At 41.7% G+C, this 24,825-nt stretch overlaps 1 protein-coding gene across 1 annotated transcript in view; it reads right to left on the bottom strand.

Annotated features, from left to right (window-relative positions):
• Window positions 1-376: 376 nt before the first annotated feature.
• LOC110460128 (polycystic kidney disease protein 1-like 2) overlaps window positions 377-24,825 on the bottom strand; it is a gene marked incomplete at its 3' end in the record, with an annotated part of 70,940 nt that continues 46,491 nt past the window's right edge. Inside the window, exons 14-20 of the mRNA XM_021512863.1 lie at window positions 22,870-22,958; window positions 22,467-22,593; window positions 20,723-20,986; window positions 17,024-17,177; window positions 9,039-9,263; window positions 5,075-5,313; window positions 377-607 (exon numbers count right to left, since the gene is read on the bottom strand). Coding sequence (XP_021368538.1) covers window positions 377-607; window positions 5,075-5,313; window positions 9,039-9,263; window positions 17,024-17,177; window positions 20,723-20,986; window positions 22,467-22,593; window positions 22,870-22,958 — 1,329 coding nt within the window. The remainder of the gene's footprint in view (window positions 608-5,074; window positions 5,314-9,038; window positions 9,264-17,023; window positions 17,178-20,722; window positions 20,987-22,466; window positions 22,594-22,869; window positions 22,959-24,825) is intronic.

Here is a 24,825-nt window from a genome sequence, read left to right as displayed (position 1 = left end):
CAGACAAAGGTTGAACTCTAGACCTTACCTATGCTACACAATCAATGTATCTTGTGACTTGAGACACTTCACACTAGACAAAGGTTGAACTCTAGACCTTACAAATGCTCAACAATCAAGGTATCTGGTGATTAGAGACACTTCACACTAGACAAAGGTTGAACACTAGACCTTACCTATGCTCTACAATCAAGGTATCTGGTAACTGGAGACACTTCACACCAGACAAAGGTTGAACTCTAGACCTTACCTATGTTCCACAATCAAGGTATCTGGTGACTGGAGATACTTCACACGAGACAAAGGTTGAACTCTAGACCTAACCTATGCTCAACAAACTTTGATATCTAAGTGATAACAGACACCAATGACGAACCTTCATGCTTTCGACCTTGTCTTTGCGTCGCGCCCATACCAGCATGATTAGGTAGAGACACCACACAATCAGTACTGTAATCACAATAACTGGATTGTCAAAGAAGGTCAAGAAGAGAGTTGCATCAGCAATAGGGGCAACCAGGTTAGGCACTACAATAAAGCCTGCAGCGAAAGAGGTCAAGTGGTTGCAGGAGCAAGTCATTGTCTTCAGGTTTTTTGGAGGGGAAATCTGTCAAGGAAAAAACAGCATTGCAGCATGATACAAGTCAAACAGTTTTTGTAGGAATCATATCCCTAACATAACCAACAGACAATTAGCATCCATACATCAAACAAATTAATTTCTCAACATAATACAAGAGGCCCAGAGGGCCTGTATCGCTAAACTTAATATTTAAGCAGTCAAAACAAAATATTAAATGAATATTATACTGTACTACAAATATTTCGACATACAAATGTGTCTCTCAGCAACATCTTTACCATATTGGGTCCCATTTATTGGGATGGGGGCATGGTTTCTACAACATTGAATCATGTTGGGCCAAGGATACTTTATATCAAATTAGATCAAGATAAAGCAATAGGATGAAGTAGGTAAAGGAGCAAACTTTGTTGGGCTCTGATCTAAGGAAGCTACTTGTCAACATGCCTTTCACTTCTTCAAGAGAAGCTGTTTGCAGTTTTTGCTATATTTAAACCCTGTGACCGCGAAAGTAGGTTGAGGTAGTTTTCAACAGCCAACTTTGTTGGGCACCATCTGTGACAGTTACCAGCCAAATATTATAATTCTATGCATTTAGATTATCCCAAAGAAGTAATTTATAGTGTCTGGCCCGTATGACCTTGAAAGCAGGCTGAGGTCATTTTCATTGTAAACATTGTTGGGCTAAATCACAAAAAGCAACCAGCAAAGTAATATGATTCTATGCATTTTGATTATTCAAAAGAAATTGTTTGATTAGTTTGACTTTTATGACCCCTGTGACCTTGAAAGTGGGCCAAGGTCATTTTCGTTCTGTAATTTTGTTGGAATTTTACAAACTAAGCTACCAGCCACATATCAAGATTCTATACCTTTCAGTTCTTCAGAGGAAATTGTTTTAAGTATTTGACACTTTTGACCCAAGTGACCTTGAAAGTAAGTCAAGGTCATTTTTGTTCTCAAACTTTAATGGGCATATAACAAAGCTACCAGCCACATATTAGAATTCCATACCTTTTAAGTATTTGACCCCTGTATCCTTGGAAGAAGGTCAAGGTCATTTTCGTTCTCAAATTTTGTTGGGATTTTAACAACGAAGCTACCAGCCACATATTAAGATTCTATACCTTTCGGTTCTTCAGAAGAAGTCGTTTTAAGTATTTGACACATTTTACCCCTGTGACCTTGAAAGGAGGTCAAGGTCATTTTCGTTCTCAAATTATGTTGATGGACACCGGGACGCCAGACGCCGCACCATGGCTTAAGCTCACTAGCCCTTTGGGCAGGAAACCTAGTATACACCATGAAATGTCCCTCTCAATACTAGTAATCAAACCTTAACACTGAGAAGTAGTCATATTTACTTTAAAGTTCCATTTAATGTTATGCTGATGTATTTGTCCCATTTTAGGTTACTTTGTAATGTAAGTCCTTCCTCTATTTTTACTTAACTGATTCTAATGTTTGGTCGGACTTTTACTCAAAAACAAGTATGGATAACTAATAATCCTTACAAAAGTGGATTATTTTAGGAATATGGCATATATATATATACTAGCGGAAAAAAGAAACTGTGCATGCCTAAAATGTGTATGACGTAGAACAACAAGGTTTTCAGGTACAATTTATTTGTTATTTATTAACAGTTGCATTCCATTTTCCACGTTATGGAATCAATAAGTTTCACTAAGGGGTGACGTAAACACAGCAGGGGTCAATACTGAGTTCACAAAGTTAATACCTCGTATGTCCACCGTTTGCCTGAATGCAAGCCTGGCAACGTTGAAGCATGGAGCCTATCGGACAGTTCAAGATGCTGGTGGGATGGCATTCCAGATCTGTACCAACACTGCAGGCAAATCAGCCAATGTCACCAGTTGATTAGGTANATCGGGGGATACAGCAAGCCAGGGCAACACGTCAACGTTCTGCTGGGCCAGAAAGTCCATAGCGACACGAGCTGTGTGTGACCTGATGTTGTCCTGCTGTAGCGTAATGTGACGTTGCTGCCCTTGCACAAATGAAACGACGTGGGGCCGGATGATCTCTTTACGGTAACAAAGCACGCTCAAATTCCCATTAACAACCACCAGAGGTGTTTTCCCGTTGGCTGTGATGCCGACCCAAATCATAATGCTGCCTCCGATGAAAGAACGTCGTTGTTCCACACACGCATCAAGGAAACGTTCTCCAACACGACGAACGGCTGTCACTACTATCCAGGTGGACTCGCGACTCGTCCGTAAACAAAATGCCTGCCCAATCCCGTCGAGTAAATCGCAGATGCCATCTGCACCAGTCCAGACATGCTACACGATGACGTGGCAGAAGAACTTGGCGGATTGCGGGACGTTGCGGACGGATAGCTCATTCACGCAATTGGTTCCGTACAGTNTAACAGTTGCATTCCATTTTCCACGTTATGGAATCAATAAGTTTCACTAAGGGGTGACGTAAACACAGCAGGGGTCAATACTGAGTTCACAAAGTTAATACCTCGTATGTCCACCGTTTGCCTGAATGCAAGCCTGGCAACGTCGACGCATGGAGCCTATCAGACGGTTCAAGAATGCTTGTGGGATGGCATTCCAGATCTGTACCAACGCTGCAGCCAAATCAGCCAACGTCACCGGTTGATTAGGTAATGCCCGTAATCTGCGCTTCATTTCATCCCAGACGTGTTCAATGGGCGACAGATCGGGGGATACAGCAGGCCAGGGCAACACGTCAACGTTCTGCTGGGCCAGAAAGTCCATAGCGACACGAGCTGTGTGTGGCCTGGCGTTGTCCTGCTGTAGCGTAATGTGACGTTGCTGCCCTTGCACGAATGGAACGACGTGGGTCCGGAGGATCTCGTCACGGTAACGTAGCGCGTTCAAATTCCCGTTAACAACCACCAGAGGCGTTCTCCCGTTGGCTGTGATGCCGCCCCAAATCATAACGCTGCCTCCGCCGAAAGAACGTCGTTGTACCACACACGCGTCACGGAAACGTTCTCCAACGCGACGATACACTCTGGAACGGCCGTCACTACTATCCAGGTGGACTCGCGACTCGTCCGTAAACAAAATGCCTGCCCAATCCCGTCGAGTAAATCGCAGATGCCTTCTGCACCAGTCCAGACGTGCTACACGATGACGTGGCAGAAGAACTGGGCGGATTGCAGGACGTCGCGGACGGATAGCTCGTTCACGCAATCGGTTCCGTACAGTTCTCGGGCTTATTGGTAGCAACCCAGGGATTATCCATGCAGTCAAACTTTGCTGTTTGGAAGCTATATCTCAAATGGACAAGCCGGATATGGTTGTCCTGTTGAGCTGACGTCACATGTGGACGTCCCGCACGAGGTTGATCGCCGTCCTGGCCAAACTGTTGATGTCGTCTCCACAAATCCCGGATTGTGTTTCGATGGGCATGAAAACGTGTAGAGACAACGGCTTGGCCCATACCAGCTTGAAGCATACCAATAATCCGGAGGCATTCATTTTCATTGAGCCTCGGCATAGCATTAATCACAATTTAAAACATTATAATGCTGTTTTTACTGTTCACTGGTCTCAACAGATCTAGAGTGACCCAACAGTGGAAAAATAAACTTTCATTGTCGAATTGGATGGCTGGACGAGAAAAAACATGCAAACTGGTCAACGCCTATAGAGAGCAAACTGCACGGAAAAAACTGTCAATGACACACGGATAGTGTGTATGTGTCATACTCGGTCATGTGTATTATATGTATATACAGTTGGTAATACATGTTCTATAACAATTCTCTGCATGCACAGTTTCTTTTTTCCGCTAGTACATATATAAATGAGTCTTTTCAAATTTACCAACTATATAGTTCATTTTATTTATAGCTAATCTGTTTAAAAGCAATATGGCCAAATCATTACTATTAAGTCTTGCTCCCCGTTCATTGGGAGGACAGTCCCTCCATTTGTACACTTTTAAATCCCCATCACCTAAGGATGTTTTCAGTCAAATATGGTGAACATTTTGTTATGAAAAATTGTTCATGGACAGATGTCACTGAATGGTATATTAAACTAGCCGTGATCCTTCGGCCATCATAAGCTAATAACTTAGAAATGATTGCCCACTGATCCCTGAGATATGTACCTGACAGCCGTCAGTTGCCCTATGATACCTGAGATATGTCCCTGACAGCCGTCAGTTGCCCTATGATCCCTGAGATTTGTACCTGACAGCCGTCAGTTGCCCCCTGATCCCTGAGATATGTCCCTGACAGCCGTCAGTTGCCCACTCATACCTGAGATATGTACCTGACAGTCGTCAGTTGCCCACTGATCCCTGAGATATGTACCTGACAGCCGTCAGGTGCCCTAGGATACCTGAGATATGTACCTGACAGCCGTCAGTTGCCCACTGATACCTGAGATATGTACCTGACAGCCGTCAGTTGCCCTCTGATCCCTGAGATATGTACCTGACAGCCGTCAGGTGCCCTAGGATACCTTAGATATGTACCTGACAGCCGTCAGTTGCCCACTGACCCTTGGCATTATCGTAGAAGCCACACGCAGTGTTGTAGTTGCCAATTCTGACAGATACATTGGTGGTTATAAAAGGTACATCAGTTTCATTTACTGCGATGGTCTGCCCTTCTTGAACTGCTATATCATTTGCTGCGATGGTCTGTCCTTCTTGAACAGCTATAATCAAATACTTGTGAGACCCCTCCAGTATCAGCATGTCAGCACTGCCCTCTGTTACACAATCAAAAACAGTCAAGTATACTTAACAATGACTCATTATACTGAGGATCAGCACATCCACATTGCAATCTGTTACAAAAGAAACCCATAAATCCTGTACTAATCTCCTGATTAAAGATCAATAAATGGTTCAAATGCTTCTGCTTACATCAGCCGGCCATCTTAATGAGTAAGTTGGCCATCTTAATGAGTAAGTTATCACATGGAATCAAATTAACTGTCGAGAATCATGTAATCTCACTAGAGCTTACCCTCATGTACGTACATACACACTTTGGTTGAAATTAGAGTGTTTTTGTGTAGTTATTTTACAGAAACTGAAGTCCCGCAATCAGTCAAACAAACAGGCAAAGCAAACATATTGTAATACCACATTTTGTCTGAAAGCAGAGGATAACAATGACCAAGGGACATGTTATCATTTCACCATGTTTTTGTTTTAATTTAAAGTTAAAATATTCTTGCAGCCCTCAGTGTGCCCATACCTTATATTCCTACACTTTTCCCTTGGTCCAAGAATCCTTTCATCCAAATTATGTAATCCTTTCATAAAATTACCAGAAACCTAAAGACAATCATAACAATGTGGGTGTATTTGTCCCTTCGTCTGAAGCAATTGTATACATGCTTACAGGACAGGAATCTCTTTAGTTTCCAGGTTTTGACCCAATAACTATTGGACCCTAGCCAGACTCCAAAGTGCATGAATTTCCGCCAAATATTTTTTCTCTCTTCATGCAAGGCAGAAAGGGCGGCAGATTGTCTTTAGTGATTCATTGGTATAGGGATGCTGTGTTGTGGTGCTCTCTCTGGGGACAGAGCTTACCTGGTATAGGGATGCTGTGTTGTGGTGCTCTCCCTGGGGACAGAGCTTACCTGGTATAGGGATGCCATGTTGTGGTGCTCTCTCTGGGGACAGAGTTTCCTGGTATAGGGATGCTGTGTTGTGGTGCTCTCTCTGGGGACAAAGCTTACCTGGTATAGGGATGCTGTGTTGTGGTGCTCTCTCTGGGGACAAAGCTTACCTGGTATAGGGATGCTGTGTTGTGGTGCTCTCTCTGGGGACAGAGCTTACCTGGTATAGGGATGCTGTGTTGTGGTGCTCTCTCTGGGGACAGAGCTTACCTGGTATAGGGATGCTGTGTTGTGGTGCTCTCTCTGGGGACAGAGCTTACCTGGTATAGGGATGCTGTGTTGTGGTGCTCTCTCTGGGGACAGAGCTTACCTGGTATAGGGATGCTGTGTTGTGGTGCTCTCTCTGGGGACAGAGCTTACCTGGTATAGGGATGCTGTGTTGTGGTGCTCTCTCTGGGGACAGAGCTTACCTGGTATAGGGATGCTGTGTTGTGGTGCTCTCTCTGGGGACAGAGCTTACCTGGTATAGGGATGCTGTGTTGTGGTGCTCTCTCTGGGGACAGAGCTTACCTGGTATAGGGATGCTGTGTTGTGGTGCTCTCTCTGGGGACAGAGCTTACCTGGTATAGGGATGCTGTGTTGTGGTGCTCTCTCTGGGGACAGAGCTTACCTGGTATAGGGATGCTGTGTTGTGGTGCTCTCTCTGGGGACAGAGCTTACCTGGTATAGGGATGCTGTGTTGTGGTGCTCTCTCTGGGGACAGAGCTTACCTGGTATAGGGATGCTGTGTTGTGGTGCTCTCTCTGGGGACAGAGCTTACCTGGTATAGGGATGCTGTGTTGTGGTGCTCTCTCTGGGGACAGAGCTTACCTGGTATAGGGATGCTGTGTTGTGGTGCTCTCTCTGGGGACAGAGCTTACCTGGTATAGGGATGCTGTGTTGTGGTGCTCTCTCTGGGGACAGAGCTTACCTGGTATAGGGATGCTGTGTTGTGGTGCTCTCTCTGGGGACAAAGCTTACCTGGTATAGGGATGCTGTGTTGTGGTGCTCTCTCTGGGGACAGAGCTTACCTGGTATAGGGATGCTGTGTTGTGGTGCTCTCTCTGGGGACAGAGCTTACCTGGTATAGGGATGCTGTGTTGTGGTGCTCTCTCTGGGGACAGAGCTTACCTGGTATAGGGATGCTGTGTTGTGGTGCTCTCTCTGGGGACAGAGCTTACCTGGTATAGGGATGCTGTGTTGTGGTGCTCTCTCTGGGGACAGAGCTTACCTGGTATAGGGATGCTGTGTTGTGGTGCTCTCTCTGGGGACAGAGCTTACCTGGTATAGGGATGCTGTGTTGTGGTGCTCTCTCTGGGGACAGAGCTTACCTGGTATAGGGATGCTGTGTTGTGGTGCTCTCTCTGGGGACAGAGCTTACCTGGTATAGGGATGCTGTGTTGTGGTGCTCTCTCTGGGGACAGAGCTTACCTGGTATAGGGATGCCATGTTGAGGTGCTCTCTCTGGGGACAGAGCTAACCTGGTATAGGGATGCCATGTGGTGGTGCTCTCTCTGGGGACAGAGCTTACCTGGTATAGGGATGCTGTGTTGTGGTGCTCTCTCTGGGGACAGAGCTTACCTGGTATAGGGATGCCATGTGGTGGTGCTCTCTCTGGGGACAGAGCTTACCTGGTATAGGGATGCTGTGTTGTGGTGCTCTATCTGGGGACAGGCCTTACATGGTATAGGGATGCTGTGTTGTGTTGCTCTCTCTGGGGAAAGAGCTTTCCTGGTAAAGGGATGCTGTGTTGAGGTGCTCTCTCTGGGGACAAAGCTTACCTGGTATAGGGATGCTCTTTCCCCAGAGAGAGCACCACAACACGGCATCCCTGTACCAGGTAAGCACTGTCCCCAAAAAGAGCACCTCAACATCGCATCCCTATACCAGGTAAGCCCTGTCCCCAGAGAGAGCACCTCAGCACAGCATCCCTATCCCAGGTAAGCTCTGTCCCCAAAGAGAGCACAACAACACAGCATCCCTACACCAGGTAAGCTCTGTCGCCAGAGAGAGCACCACAACATGGCATCCCTGTACCAGCTAAGCTCTGTCCCCAAAGAGAGCACCACAACATGCCATCCCTGTACCAGGTAAGCTTTGTCCACAGAGAGAGCACCTCAACACAGCATCCCTTTACCAGGAAAGCTCTTTTCCCAGAGAGAGCACCACAGCACAGCATCCCTATACCATGTAAGGCCTGTCCCCAGATAGAGCACCACAACACAGCATCCCTACACCAGGTAAGCTCTGTCGCCAGAGAGAGCACCACAACATAGCATCCCTATACCAGCTAAGCTCTGTCCCCAAAGAGAGCACCACAACATAGCATCCCTATACCAGCTAAGCTCTGTCCCCAAAGAGAGCACCACACCACAGCATCCCTATACCATGTAAGGCCTGTCCACAGATAGAGCACCACAACACAGCATCGCTATACCAGGTAAGCTCTCTCTGGGGACAGGGCTTACCTGGTATAGGGATGCCGTGTTGTGGTGCTCTCTGTGGGGACAGAGCTTACCAGGTATAAGGATGCCATGTTGAGGCGCTCTCTCTGGGGACAGGGCTTACCTGGTATAGGGATGCCATGTTGAGGTGCTCTTTTTGGGGACAGAGCTTACCTGGTACAGGGATGCCATGTTGTGGTGCTCTCTCTGGGGACAGAGCTTACCTGGTATATAGGGATGCTGTGTTGTGGTGCTATCTCTGGGGACAGAGCTTAACTGGTATAGGGATGCCATGTTGAGGTGCCCTCTCTGGGGACAGAGCTTACCTGGTATATAGGGATGCTGTGTTGTGGTGCTATCTCTGGGGACAGAGCTTAACTGGTATAGGGATGCCATGTTGCTGTACTGTTCTTGAAAACACTGTTTCATTGGTGGTACGGTACAACATCAATGTTAGGTCTGACTCCACGACCTTGGCATACACCTGCAAGGCCATGGCAGGGTCAAGGTTGGTCAAGCTGACCTTCAGCAGGCTGCTTGATTTGACTTGACTTCTTGCTGTTTCATATGTAAATTCCAGTGTACTGGATTCAAGATTCTGGTCTAATAATAATAAGAAAAAAAGTACAGTGGCAATAATGTGTTTTCTGTTTTGAATCTTCTAAAACTGAAAATTCACACTTGAATTAAAATGAATTTACTAACAGCATGTCCTAGATCAAGTTCACAATTCATAGCCAGATATTTTTTTCAAAAGATTATAGGTTTGTTTAACAATAAATGACATCCCTTCTGCTTAAATGCTGAAGATTTGTAATGCACATGTATTATCATACAAGTGGCATTGTCATAAACATTGTGGTAACAGTGAGTTTCATTCCCCATTAGTGGCAACCATTGCCTGTACACACTGTGTCATACACTCCATCACTGTGTCATACACTCCATTACTGTGTCATACACTCCATCAATGTGTCATAAACTCCATCACTGTGTAATACACTCCATCACTGTGTGATACACTCCATCACTGTGTCATACAGTCCATCACAATGTCATACACTCCATCAATGTGTGATACACTCCATCAGTGTGTCGTACACTCCATCACTGTGTCATACTCTCCATCTCTGTGTCATACACTCAATTACTGTGTCATACACTCCATCAATGTGTGATACACTCCATCATTGTGTCATACACTCCATCACCATGTCATACACTCCATCACTGTGTGATACACTCTATCAATGTGTCATACTGGCAACCATTGCCTGTACACACTGTGTCATACAGGCCATCACTGTGTCATACACTCCATTACTGTGTGATACACTCTATCAATGTGTCATACTGGCAACCATTGCCTGTACACACTGTGTCATAGACTCCATCACTGTGTCATACACTTAATTACTGTGTGATACACTCTATCAATGTGTGATACCCTCCATCAGTGTGTCATACACTCCATCCCGGTGTCATACACTCCATCACTGTGTGATACACTCTATCAATGTGTGATACACTCCATCAGTGTGTCAACACTCCATCACTGTGTCATACAGTCCATCACAATGTCATACACTCCATCAATGTGTGATACACTCCATCATTGTGTCATACACTCCATCACTATGTCATACCCTCCATCACTGTGTCATACACTCCATTACTGTGTGATACACTCTATCAATGTGTGATACACTCCATCAGTGTGTCGTACACTCCATCACTGTGTCATACACTCTATCAATGTGTCATACTGGCAACCATTGCCTGTACACACTGTGTCATACACTCCATCACAATGTCATACACTCCATCAATGGGTCATAAACTCCATCACTGTGTAATTCACTCCATCACTGTGTGATACACTCTATCAATGTGTTATACACTCCATCAGTGTGTCATACACTCCATCACTGTATCATACACTCCATTACTGTGTCATACCCTCCATCAATGTGTCATACACTCCATCACTATGGAATACACTCCATCAATGTGTATGAATGTGTCATACGCTCCATCACTGTGTATACATTCAATCATTGTGTCATACACTCCATCACTATGTCATACACTCCATCACTGTGTCATACACTCCATCACTGTGCCATACACTCCATCTCTGTGTCATACACTCCATCAATGTGTCATACCCTCCATCACTGTGTATACACTCCATCACTGTGTCATACACTCCATCAATGTGTGATACACTCCATCACTGTGTCATACACTCCATCACTGTGTGATACACTCCATCACTGTGTCATACACTCCATCTCTGTGTCATACACTCCATCACTATGTCATACACTCCATCAGTGTGTCATACCCTCCATCAATGTGTCATACACTCCATCACTGTGTACACACTCCATCACTGTGTCATACACTCCATCTCTGTGTCATACACTCCATCAATGTGTCATACCCTCCATCACTGTGTGATACACTCCATCACTATGTCATACACTCCATCAGTGTGTCATACACTCCATCAATGTGTCATACTCTCCATCACTGTGTCATACACTCCATCACTATGTCATACCCTCCATCACTGTGTCATACACTCCATCACTATGTCATACACTCCATCACTGTGTCATAAACTCCATCACTGTGTCATACACTCCATCAATGTGTCATACCCTCCATCACTGTGTCATACACTCTATCAATGTGTCATTCACTCCATCACTGTGCCATACACTCCATCTCTGTGTCATACACTCCATCACTATGTCATACACTCCATCAGTGTGTCATACACTCCATCAATGTGTCATACACTCCATCACTATGTCATATACTCCACCACTGTGCCATACACTCCATCGCTGTGTCATAGACTCCATCACTATGTCATACACTCCATCCCTATGTCATATACTCCATCGCTGTGCCATACACTCCATCGCTGTGTCATAGACTCCATCACTATGTCATACCCTCCATCACTGTGTCATACACTCCATCACTGTGTATACACTCCATCAATCTGTTTACTGTTTGTGATGAAATGTTAATTATTCGTCTTCCAGAATTGGAGCTGGGCAAAATTGTTTAAGGTGTTTACGTTCTTTCTATCCCTTCTGTTCATTTTTCCCCACAAAAGCTCATTAGGGAGAAATCTGGTTAATAAGGGGGTCAATTTAGAATTGTGAAAATCTCTCTCAATGGGTGGTCTGGCAATATGATCCTATTGTAATGTGAGTCAAACTATGCTGAGTGATAAAGGAAATGATATGATCCTGTTGTAATGTGAGTCAGACTATGTCGAGTTATAAAGGGAATGATATGATCCTGGGGTAATGTGAGTCAGACTATGCTGAGGGATAAAGGGAATGATATGATCCTTTTGTAATGTGAGTCAGACTATCTCGAGTGATAAAGGGAATGAGATGATCCTGTTGTAATGTGAGGCAAACTATGCTGAGTGATAAAGGGGATGATATGATCCTGTTGTAACGTGAGTCAGACTATGCTGAGTGCTAAAGGTAATGATATGATCCTGTTGTAACGTGAGTCAGACTATGCTGAGGGATAAAGGGAATGATATGATCCTGGGGTAATGTGAGTCAGACTATGGTGAGTGATAAAGGGAATGATATGATCCCGTTGTAATGTGAGGCAGACTATGCCGAGTGATAAAGGGAATGAGATGATCCTGTTGTAATGTGATTCAGACTATGCTGAGTGATAAAGGGAATGGTATGATCCTGTTGTAATGTGAGGCAAACTATGCTGAGTGATAAAGGGGATGATATGATCCTGTTGTAATGTGAGTCAGACTATCTCGAGTGATAAAGGGAATGATATGATCCTGGGGTAATGTGAGTCAGACTATGGTGAGTGATAAAGGGAATGATATGATCCTGGGGTAATGTGAGTCAGACTATCTCGAGTGATAAAGGGAATGATATGAACCTGTTGTAATGTGAGTCAGCCTATGCTGAGTGATAAAGGGAATGATATGATCCTGTTGTAATGTGCAGACAGTGTGTGAACGATGTATGCATGGTATGAGCACACTATTTTTGGTGTGTTGTGAGGTACGTCACAAAACTGTATATAATCATCCATCAGAGATCCATTGTGTGTAGTGTGATGGTATTTGAAGGTCACACATGTGAGATGTATCACACATGAGTATTACAGGCCCATTGGGCCTCTTGTTTTGTGTTAAATGGTAGATATCCTACTTGAACAAAAAATATTATCACAGGGTCAATGATTATTCTGCCAAAATTGAGTCATCTTAACAGCTACTTTCCTTGGGAAGAAGAATTGGCTAGCTGTGAGACTGCCCTGGATCAGTTTAGGGTGTTATGGCAATACCTTCCCAAATAATATAATAGACTTTCCCCCAAATCTGTATCTACAACCTGTTTCCTTTACAAAAGCATTAAATGTTTCTCCTTGATGCCCTAGACACTTTCATGCCCATCAGACCTGAAAATTGAGATCCTTTCGTGAACAATTAAGACACGCCTCCCAGCAATAAACAAATAGAATGTAGCATGACCCCATGGCATTGATCTCACCCTTTATAAAGTTGTCAGGCTCAACATGGAGATGCCATGGCCTCAAACCAACCTATTTCCTACCAATCTGGGATAGTCGGTTTATGTCAGTAAAGGTCAATCACCTTTGTTGCCATTTGAAAACAGTACTGGAGATAGGACTTGATATATATACAATTGTCCCAACATCAGATTACACATGGATACACTCCTAGGACAATTCTATAACCTTTCTCTATGTCTCAGACTCATAACTAGCCGCGGAACTGTTGACTGATGTACACCGAATTATTGGGTTACACAATGTCGCCATTGCCCTCCCAAAAGGAGGACATTATATAGCCCCTTTTTAATTCTATCAACTCTAGACATTTGCAACTTTCTGTTTCATATAGAAGTATTTATTAATGTTCTGTGCACTGTTTGGTTTGAAAATGTAGTTTAATGCAGTTTTTAATAAATCCACATTTTTATGTTGACCTAAATACCCTTAATTAAATCAACACAGTCAAGTCTTTTGATGTTCCACCACCTTAGCAATGTAACAACCACAATGTTTACCTCAAAATGCCATTTGACACTGTGATATTGGTATATCATTATATATATTATCAATTGTTGCATAGTGAAATATTCCAAGTAAGTTTGGTCAAAATAAGATTATCCCTCCAGAAGATATCACACAGACAGCAATCAGCAATCAGAATGCATCAGCCTCATAGTTTAAAAATTCATTTGATTTAAAAATAGATTTAACCGTAACACAAAGGCATTAACTCATTCAACCCTAAAGACACATTTGAACTCCTCCAATTCTAAGGTTGGAATAGGTCATTATAAAATTTCAGGTGTGAATGAGTTAAAAGTTCTTGACTATTGGAAGAAGTTTGATAAAAACCCAGTGAGGAAAACTGACAACAAAAACAAGATCCACCTGTGTGTACGTACAATTATGTGTCTAGCAATACTGAAAGCTTATACACCACTATCTACTCATGCCGTACAAATATAACACAACACTGATCCAGCTCTGTTTACTTGATACTTTAGTGCCTTCTACAGAAAAAGAAACTTTACAGCGATAAGTTTGCAAAATTTTGGATTAAAGTTAACCTGAAGACTTCAGCAAGGAAAGGAGAAGTAGGATGAATGTTAAATAAACCATTATATCTCAGCAAGGTTTAGAGATAGAGGCACTTATAAAATACTGTGATTCAAAGATTATTTACGATAATAATGTTCCATTCTAATTTAACTTACATTTAATTTGACAAACAAGTTATAGGTATAACAAGCAAATTCGTGGAATTTATATCCCCCGCATGCAGGACATATTGTCAGTTAACATGATTGAGGTTAGGTTTAAACATGTGAGTATCGTGCTGTTGAGACAAAATGTAAAGCTTGAAACTTGAAGAAAAAAAAAGCCCTATACCTCATTGATTATCCGTAAAAACTTAGCATGAGTCGAATGTGCATATGGAATTTGGTTGAAATATCTGAACAATATCTACACCAATTATCACACGAAAACCAAAGAGTGCCCGAGATTGGTGGAAAGACAGAGGAACACAAACATTGTTATCAAGTTTGAAGGAATTTGGATAATATTTGGTCATCGAACTTGGCTGAGCCCTTAAGGTATTTAATCCTGTGACCAAGTTTGAAGAAAATTGGTTAGCATTGGTTGTAGTTATTGCACGGAAACGAAGCACGGCAGATAATGATGTTTTTCATTATTCAAGGGCCATAACTCCGCTAAATGGGGTCCGCTGAAAGTGGTCAACGAACTTGGCCGAGCCCTTAAAGCATTTAAACCTGTGACCAAGTTTGAAGAAAATTGGTTAACATTTGTTGTAGTTATTGCACAGAACAGGACACAGCAGATAATGATGTTTTTCATTATTCAAGGGCCATAACTCCGCCAAATGATGTCCGCTGAAAATGGTCATCGATCTTGGCCGAGCCCTCAAGGCATTTAACCCTGTGACCAAGTTTGAAGAAAATCGGTTAACATTTGTTGTAGTTATTGCACGGAAACGAAGACAGACAGACCCAAATTAATATCCCCCGTTATCCTAGGCCTCTTGTACTTAGTTATTCAGAAGAAGTTTTGAAGACAATTGACCCATGTGACCTTGAAAATGGATGAAGGTCATTCATTTGAACAAACTTGGTAGCTCTTCATCCCAGCATGCTACTGGCCAAATATCATCACCCTGGGCATTTTGTTTTTCAGAAGAAGTTGTTTAAAAGTTTTTAACATATTTGACCACTGTGACCTTGAAAATAGGTGAAGGTCATTCAATTGAAAAAAGCTGGTAGCCCTTCTTTCCAGTTTGCTTCTGGCCAAATATCATCACCCTCAGGCCTCTTGGTTATTAAGAAGAAGTTGTTTAAAAGTATAATATTGACACGGGACGACGGATGGATGGACAACTGGCCAGGTGAGCTAATAAACCATTATATCTCAGCAAGGTTTAGAGATAAAGGCACTTTCCATATATCTTTATGATGCTGGTTTTAGTTATCAGAATACCTCTCCATATATCTTTATGATACTGGTTTTAGTTATTAGAATACGTACCTCCCCATATATCTTTATGATGCTGGTTTTAGTTATCAGAATACCTCTCCATATATCTTTATGATACTGGTTTGAGTTATCAGAATACCTCTCCATATATCTTTATGATACTGGTATTAGTTATTAGAATACGTACCTCTCCATATATATTGATGATGCTGGTTTTAGTTATCAGAATACCTCTCCATATATATTTATGATACTGGTTTTAGTTATCAGAATACCTCTCCATATATATTTATGATACTGGTTTTAGTTATCAGAATACCTCTCCATATATCTTTATGATACTGGTTTTAGTTATTAGAATAACTCTCCATATATCTTTATGATGCTGGTTTAAGTTATCAGAATACCTCTCCATATATATTGATGATGCTGGTTTTAGTAATCAGAATACCTCTCCATATATCTTTATGATACTGGTTTTAGTTATTAGAATACCTCTCCATATTTATTGATGATGCTGGGATTCTTAGGATTTTTGTAATTTGTTTATTATAAGCGAGTTCATAAGTATTGTTTATAAGTATAATGATGCTATGTTGAAGATTTTTTTATTTTTTTCTAAATTTTCCCCTTTTTGGCCCCTAACTAACCCCCATAGGGGGCCACACCCTTATTTCATAAATCCATTGAGCCCCTGGTCCCAAGGATGCTTCTTATCAAATTTAGTTAAAATCCAATCAGTCGTTCAGGAGATAAAGGCTTTTAAAGGGAAAAGTTGACGCCGGACGCCACGGTACAGCATAAGCTCACTTGCCCTTTCGGGCAGGTGAGCTAAAAATGTAGGAGAAAATCTGCGGATAAAAAAATTCAAATACTAAAATGAAGAAAGGGCAATAACTTTTGCAAAAATCGTTGAATCAAAATTCTTTTCAAGGAAACACAACTTCATATCATGATTATAATGTATACCAAATTAAGTTCAAAGAAATCTGTTGAAAAATGTAGGAGGAGATTGCCGGACAAAAATCAAATACTGAAATGAACAAAAGGCAATTACTTTTGCAAAAATTGTTGAATCAAAATACTTTTAAGGGAGACACAACTTCATATCATGATTATAATGTATACCAAGTTTCAAAGAGATCAGTCGAAAAAATGTAGGAGGAGATTGCCAGACAAATAAAAAAGTTTACGCCGTCCGGACAACGCCATACCATAATACTCCCGTCAAATTTGACGGGCATATAAAAAGCATGAAACTGATAGTTTTGTGAAATAAAGCCAACCTTCCACTTGGAATTGGAGCGTGACAGGATCGGACATGTTGGTGAGTGTCTTTGTCTGGAGTTGTGCGTCCTTGACAACGACATCCACCACAGAGGAGGTAAATCTTTCTGCAGTCTGGTCCCAGTTATACATGTTGTCCTTGGTTACTACAATCTGACTCCAAACAGAATTAATTGTTCTATATCACACTATGTCAGACATGACTGCTGCCAAGATACCTGTCTCTGGCTCTCCATGGCATACAGTACGTATTACTGTGGTGCTTTTAGAACACTATATATCCTTTGTACATAACATACTAGTTTTCCTGATAGTAGATATCATAACTGCCAACTAAAAGCTGACACCTCACATAAAGACCAATCAAACAAGAGGCCCAGAGGGCCTGTATTGCTCACCTGAATATTTAAGCAGTCGTAGCAAAATATTTTCATTCAATATTATATTGCACTTCAAATATTTCCCTCGCAAACTTTGTCAGCTCCATCTGTTGAAACTACCAGCCAAATATTATTATAAGATTCTATGCTTTTTGGTTCTTCTTCAGAAGTTAATTGACATTTTTCCCTATGACCTTGTAAGTAGGTCAATGTCATTTTCCTTCTCATACTTTGTTAGCTCTATCCCAAAAAGCTACCAGCCAAATCTTATGAATCCATTCCATTTGTTCTTAAGAACAAATCCTTTAAAATACTGTTGATCTCTGTCCTTTAAGGTAGGTTGAGGTCATTTTCATTCGTAAACTTTGGTGAGCTCTATCCCAGGAAGCCACCAGCCAAATATTACAATTTTATGCTATGGATTATTCAGAAGAAGCCGTTTGATGTTTTTGACATATTTGACACCTGTGACATTGAAAGAAGGTTATGGTCATTTTCATTCTCAAACTTTGTCCGGATCTATCTCAGGAAGCCAACAGCCAAATATAAAGATTCTAGACCTTTTAGTTCTTCAGAAGAAGTCATTTAAAGAGTTTTCACATATTTGACCGCTGTGACCTTGAAAGTAAGTCAAGGTCAATTTCATTTTCAAACTTTGTTGGGCTCCATCCAAGGAAGCCACCAGCGAAATATGAAGATTCTATACCTTTTAATTCTTCAGAAGAAGTCGTTTGAAGCGTTTGACATATTTGACCGCTGTGACCTTGAAAATATGTCAAGGTCATTTTCAAAATATGTTGGGCTCCATTCCAGGAAGTAACCAGCAAAATATGAAGATTTAATACCTTTTAGTTTTTCAGAAGTAGTTTGTTTAAAGTGTTTTACATATTTGACTGCTTTGACCTTGAAAGTATGTCAAGGGCATTTTTATTCTCAAACCTTGTCGGGATCTATCTCAGGAAGCCAACAGCCAAATATGAAGATTCTATACCTTTTAGTTCTACAGAAGAAATCGTTTAAAGAGTTTTTACATATTTGACCGCTGTGACCTTGAAAGTATGTCAAGGTCATTTTAATTTTCAAACTTTGTTGGGCTCCAACCCAGAAACCAATCAGCCAAATATGAAGATTCTATACCTTTTTGTTCTTCGGAAGAAGTCGTTTGAAGTTTTTGACATATTTGACCCCTGTGACCTTGAAAGTAGGTCAAACTAATTTTCATTCGCAAACTTTGTTGGGCTCTATCCCAGGAAGCCACCAGCCAAATATAAAGATTCTATTCCGTTCAGTTGTTCAGAAGAAGTCTTTTGAAGTGTTTGACACATTTGACCCCTGTGACCTTGAGAGTAGGTCAAAGTCATTTTCATTCCCTTACTTTGTTAAGCTCCATCCCAGGAAGCCATCAGCCAAATATGAAGATTCTATACCTTTTAGTTCTTCAGAAGAAGTCGTTTGAAGTTTTTGACATATTTGACCCCTGTGACCTTTAAAGTAGGTCAAGGTCATTTTCGTTCTCAAACTTGGTAGGGCTCCTACCAACAAAGCTTTCAGCCAAATATCATGACTCTAGGCCTGTCCGTTCTTCCGAAGAAGTTGTTTAAAGGAAAAGTTGACGGACGACGGACGCCGCGCCATGGCATAAGCTCACTAGCCCTTCGCAGGTGAGCGAAAAATGTCACCACATTTATTCCATTAAAACAGATGCAGCAACCCTTAGTCAATGGTATACAGAGATCTAATGTCAGTGGTAATTATGAGGCAAGAATCATGTACTTGTCAGTTGTTATGAAACACTTGGACAGATGAACATCACAAATCAACAAATTTACACATACCCTTAAAACTCCTATACAAAAGCTTTAAAATCTTAATTTACCAACCGAAAAATGCAATATGGCATACAGCTATGTCATTGTCATTTTTGATGATTTATATTTGTGTGTTTGACAGTAACAGATTCCAACCCAACACTTGCAAACTGAAGAATTTAAATGATTGTTAATGGTTGATCTACTTAAAGATATATAAAACAGGATGCCCAGTATCACTCACCTGGATAATAAAGCAACCAAGGGAAATTATTCTTATTACATAAAATCCCTCCAATGGTACAGAAAAGAAAGATTTTGAAGATTTAAACCTCAAATTTCCCTATTAGGCCCCCAACTCTCAGCCCCCAGGGGGTCCAAACCCACCGTTTATACAAAACTTAGTCCTCTTTGCCCAAGGATGCTCCAGCTTAAATTGGGATAAAATCCCTTAACTCCTATGGTATAAGAAGTAATTTCTATGGTAGAAGAAGGATTTCAAAGGTTTTTACCTCTATTTCCCCTATTGGGCCCCGCAACTCTGCCCACAGGGGGTCCACTCCACCGTTTATACAAAACTGAGTCCCCTTGGCCCAAGCATGCTCCAGACATATTTGGGATGAAATCCCTTAATCCCTATTGTAGAAGAAGGATTTCAAAGGTTTTTACCTCTATTTCCACTATTGGGCTCTGCCTCCAAGAGGGCCAAGCCTACCATTTATACAAAATTGAGTTCCCTTGGCTAAAGGATGCTCCAGACCAAATTAGGATAAAATCCCTTTATCCCTACTGGAAAAAGGATTTTGAATTGTACCTCTATTTCCCCTTTTTGTCCCTACAACTCTGCCCCCAGGGGGACCACACCCACTGTTTATACAACATTGAGTCCCCTTGACCCAACAATGCTCCAGACCAAATCTGGATGAAATCCCTTTATCCCTAATGTAGAAGAAAGATTTTAAAGGTTTACCTCTATTTCCCCTATTGGACCCCACCCCTCTGCCCCCAGGGGGGCCACATCCACAGTTTATACAATGTTGAGTCCCCTCGCCCAAGGATGCTCCAGACCAAATTAGGATAAAATTCCTTAATTCCTACAGTGGAAGAAGAATTTTAAAGGTTTTACCTCCATTCCTTATTCGGCCCCACCTCTCTGACTCCAGGGGGGCCAAACCCACTGTTTATACAAAATTGAGTCCCCTTGGTCTAAGGATGCTCCAGACCAAATTTAGTCCAAATCTACTGGGCCGTTTAGGACAAATAGCGTTTTAAAGGAAAAGTTGACGGACGAACGGACGCTGCGCCATGGCATAAGCTCACTTGCCCTTCAGGCAGGTGAAATAAAAATATAGCTGTTAAAATTAAGATTATTTCGAATTTGGCAATAAATTAGACATCCACAACAACTAAGCTATGCCTCAATTTTTCATGGCTACTCTCACATTAAACCTTGAGAATTTCGTACATTTCATTTATAACACTCAACTTCAGTAAAAGGAATTAGCCTCACCTGTGTATAAACAGAAGAGTTCTCTGCCCCTGGAACTGATTGTCTGAGAGTTTGAGTAGGAGGCAGTAGGAGACTGATGCTGGAGTTATCTGACAGCACACTGAGGGTGAGGTTTGTTTCTGTCATGTTGTCTATTTCCTGGACTCTGACAGACATAACCGGTGTCTGGATGATCACAGCTTCATTAGCCGACTCAATTGTCTCTGTGAGAATGTCAACAACCTTCCCTACGGATGCCATCATCTGTAGGCTGTTCCTTTTCACCTGACAATGTGGTAAAGCTCAAATTACATCTTCATATCACACACAACTCTTCAGGGCAGAATATCGCCCCCGAAAAATATTTATTGTTGATACATGCGAAATGTTTTCCATCACATTTATATTTTGATCTTGTTAGCTCAATGTTAGGTAGGCTATGGACAATTCTAACAATTTTTTCTGACAAAATACGGCAGTGAACATTAACAGACAAATCATTGGTTATGTGAAGTTCCTTTGTCAGTAACAATGTCCTTTACTTCTGATGCCCCAATCTCAAAGAAGTCTTTCATTTTCCTAGGTTCAACCAAAATATCATGACTGAACTTTGCATAAATATTGATTTGAAAGAATCTGGACAAGTAAATACTACTTCTAGCAACAGAGACTTTGACCTTTGACAAACAATGACAGAATAGTTTATAATGCTTTCAAACAATCATATATATACCGGTATACCATGTATGGTTGAAAGATTGGGATCTACCCTGTGTGGTTTGACTCAGGGGCTAAGTCACTTGGGGCAGGGCAGGGCCTCAAGGCCAATAGTGTTAGCATGGATGCATCAATCCCTTCATGTCCATTATAGGTACAATTTATGTGGTTATGATTGAGATCTTGATAATTAGTCTCCCACCGGTTCCCATTGGGGGGACTATAGGTTTGCACTATAGGTTTCCGTCCTTCTGTCTGAGAAGTTTGTCCAGGACATATATTCAAATTATTATATAGTCTGGACCTTGGACCTTTACTTTTAAAAAAGTTTGTCTGGAGCATATCTTCTGTACTATTTCACCTGGAGTAACCAGATTTGGTGTACAAGGACATCTTGGGATGGTGGCGTGCAAGAAGTAGGTCACTTTGACCTTATTGTGACCTATGCTTCCTGACATAAGTGTACTGTTTGTTAAATATAGAAATCATTACCGGTGGGCGGTGGGGGACTATGGATTGCCTTGCAATACTTTTCCTTGTTTTAAGTGGTACATCTTTATACTCAAAATTCCTTGGCCCCTATGGCCAGCACCATCTTTATAGGGAGCCCCAGGGGTCATATAGACTTTATTTGTACAAAATATGATCACCTTGTCCTCCCACATATTTCAGACCAAATACGGTAATGATATGTGTAGTCCTTCAAAGAAAAGTAGTTTTTTAAAGGTTAAAATTTGCCTTTTCCCCCTGACTTGGTCCTGAAGGGGGGGACCACATCTCAACATTATACAACGTTTGATTCTCTAGTCTCAAGGATGCAACATAGCATATTTCCTCAAAATTTTAATCTACATAATGTAATTTGTCCAGATTGTAAGGTTATAAAGGAATAAGTTGACAGACGACGGATGCTGCACTATTGCATAAAGCTTTTGGCTTAAATTTCCTCAAGATTTAATTCAAAGGGTTTGTAAGAACAAACAAAATGAGAAGTCATTATGAAAATCTGGAAGCAAGTAAGAGAAAGAACTCTAGCAGTACTACTGACCTTTTCCAACTTTTCATCCTTTGCCGCCTCTGTGATCGGCCCAGTATTGGTTGTGTTAATTTCCTTCAGGTCTGTTCCTCTGTCCTTTATAAGTGTTAGGACACTCCCCATCGAGGTGAGTAAATTCCTGTTATCAAACACCATTGTAAAACTGTCAATAAGTTGATATTCTCATAAATATAACTTAATGTCAATGTATCAAACAAAGCAGGGAGTCAGCATTCACATCACACCTACAACTGTAATACCATGGAAATCACTAAGATCTACAAAGACCCTACCATAAATAACAAGGAATTGATGTGAAGACTGGGGATATCATTACTTAAGAGTGCAGTGCCACTTTTGGATATTTTAATAAAAGACCAATGAAACTAAAGAAAAGTTCCGGATGGAGACTTACATTGATGTAGACCTTGTCTCCAAGATATCAGTCTTTTTCATGTCGTTAAACTTTTCAGTCAGATTATGAAACACTGCAACAGTAATCTCCTAAAACAGAGTATGATGAAAATTTAGAATACGGCCAATTACTTGCCAGCTAGCCTTTTAAAATCCTAATAAGAAGCTGTGAGGGAAAATATAAATAATTTGAGAGATTAATAGACCAGTATGCAAACACATCTCATATATGTCACATTGAAATTGAGTTGAGGTCAAACATATTTAAACAAACTTGTCATGTAGATGTAACATTACAGGCTAAATATCATTAACCTGACTTCTTTATTGATCTTCCGGGGAAGATTTTAACTGATTTTATTTGATCCTGTGACATTCAAGGTTGGATGGATATATGGCCACATATATTACAACAAACAAATTCGTGGAATCTATATATCCCCCGCTTGCAGGACATATTGTGGGTAAACATTATTGAGGTTAGGTTTAAACATGCGAGTATCATGCTGTTGAGACATAATGTATAGCTTGAAACTGGAAAAAAAAAGGCTTATACCTCATTAACAAGAGGCCCAGAGGGCCTGTATCGCTCACCTGGATACCTAAGCATCAAGGGAATATGCCAGACCACAAGGCCAATCCTTGTAGCATAGCTATATTAGATTTTTTTCATGCCCAGCAATTTTATGTATGGTTATGGGGTGGGGATCTCAACTGTTTCCAAGCTTTGACTCAGAAACTAGGTCCCTAGAGTTGTGGCCAGACCCCAGGATCGATTCTAATATCATGACTGCATTTGTCTCTTTTTGCCAAGCATTTGTATATATAGTTTTGGGGTGGGGATCTCAACCGTTTCAAAGTTATGACCCAGGGGGCAAGTCTGCAAGGGTGGGGCAGACCCTGGGGTCAATTCTAATATCATGACTGCATTGGTCTCTTTATGCCCAACAAATGTATATATAGTTTTGGGGTGGCAATATTAACCATTTCAAAGTTATGACCCAGGGGTTAAGTCTCCAAGGGTGGGGCAGTCCCCAAGGCCATCCTGGAAGCATATGTGCAATCATCTCTTTATACTCAGCAATTGTATATATACGGTTATAGGGTGGGGCTCTCAACTGTTTCCAAGCTGTGACTAAGAAACTAGATCCCTAGGGGTTCGGTCAGACCCCAGGGTCTATTCTGATATCATGACTGCATTCGTCTTTTTATGACCAGCATTTGTATATATAGTTTTGGGGTGGGGATCTCAACCGTTTTAAAGTTATGGCCAAGGGACTATGTCTCCAAGGGTGGGGCCAGACCCTAGGGACATCCTGGAAGCAAATCTGCATTCTTCTCTTTATACTCAGCAATTGTATATATAGTTATATGGTGGGGATCTCAACCATTTCCAAGTAATACACTTTTTTTGGCCCAACCCCTTAGCCCCAACATTTGTATAATTTTGAATCCCTGCCTCCAATGAATGCTTCCAACCAAATATGATTGATATCCATGGCATAGTTCTACAGTAGAAGTCGTTTATAGCAATATAGCCAAATTGCCCCCTTTTGGCACCGCCCTAAGCCCCCTGGGGGCTCAGCTACACCATTTGTATGAATCCCCACCACCTAGGGATGCTTCCAGTCAAATATGGTTGAAATCCACCTCTTAGTTCTAGAGAAGTTGCTTAAAGCAATATAGCCAAATTGACCCCTTTTTGCCCCGCCCCTCAGCCCCCTGGGGAGTCAGCCCAACCATTTGTACAATTTTGAATCCCCCCCACCTAGGGATGCTTCCAGTCAAATATGGTTGATATCCATGGCATAGTTCTACAGAAGAAGTCGTTTGTAGCAATATAGCCAAATTGACCCCTTTTTGCCCCGCCCCTCAGCCCCCTGGGGAGTCAGCCCAACCATTTGTACAATTTTGAATCCCCACCACCTAGGGATGCTTCCAGGGGGATTTAGTTGAA

Source organism: Mizuhopecten yessoensis, unplaced genomic scaffold (assembly GCF_002113885.1).
Source record: "Mizuhopecten yessoensis strain PY_sf001 unplaced genomic scaffold, ASM211388v2 scaffold10325, whole genome shotgun sequence".
Classification (NCBI taxonomy): domain Eukaryota; kingdom Metazoa; phylum Mollusca; class Bivalvia; order Pectinida; family Pectinidae; genus Mizuhopecten; species Mizuhopecten yessoensis.
Note: the sequence above shows the minus strand (reverse complement) of the source record. Positions and strands in the feature narration are given on the sequence as shown.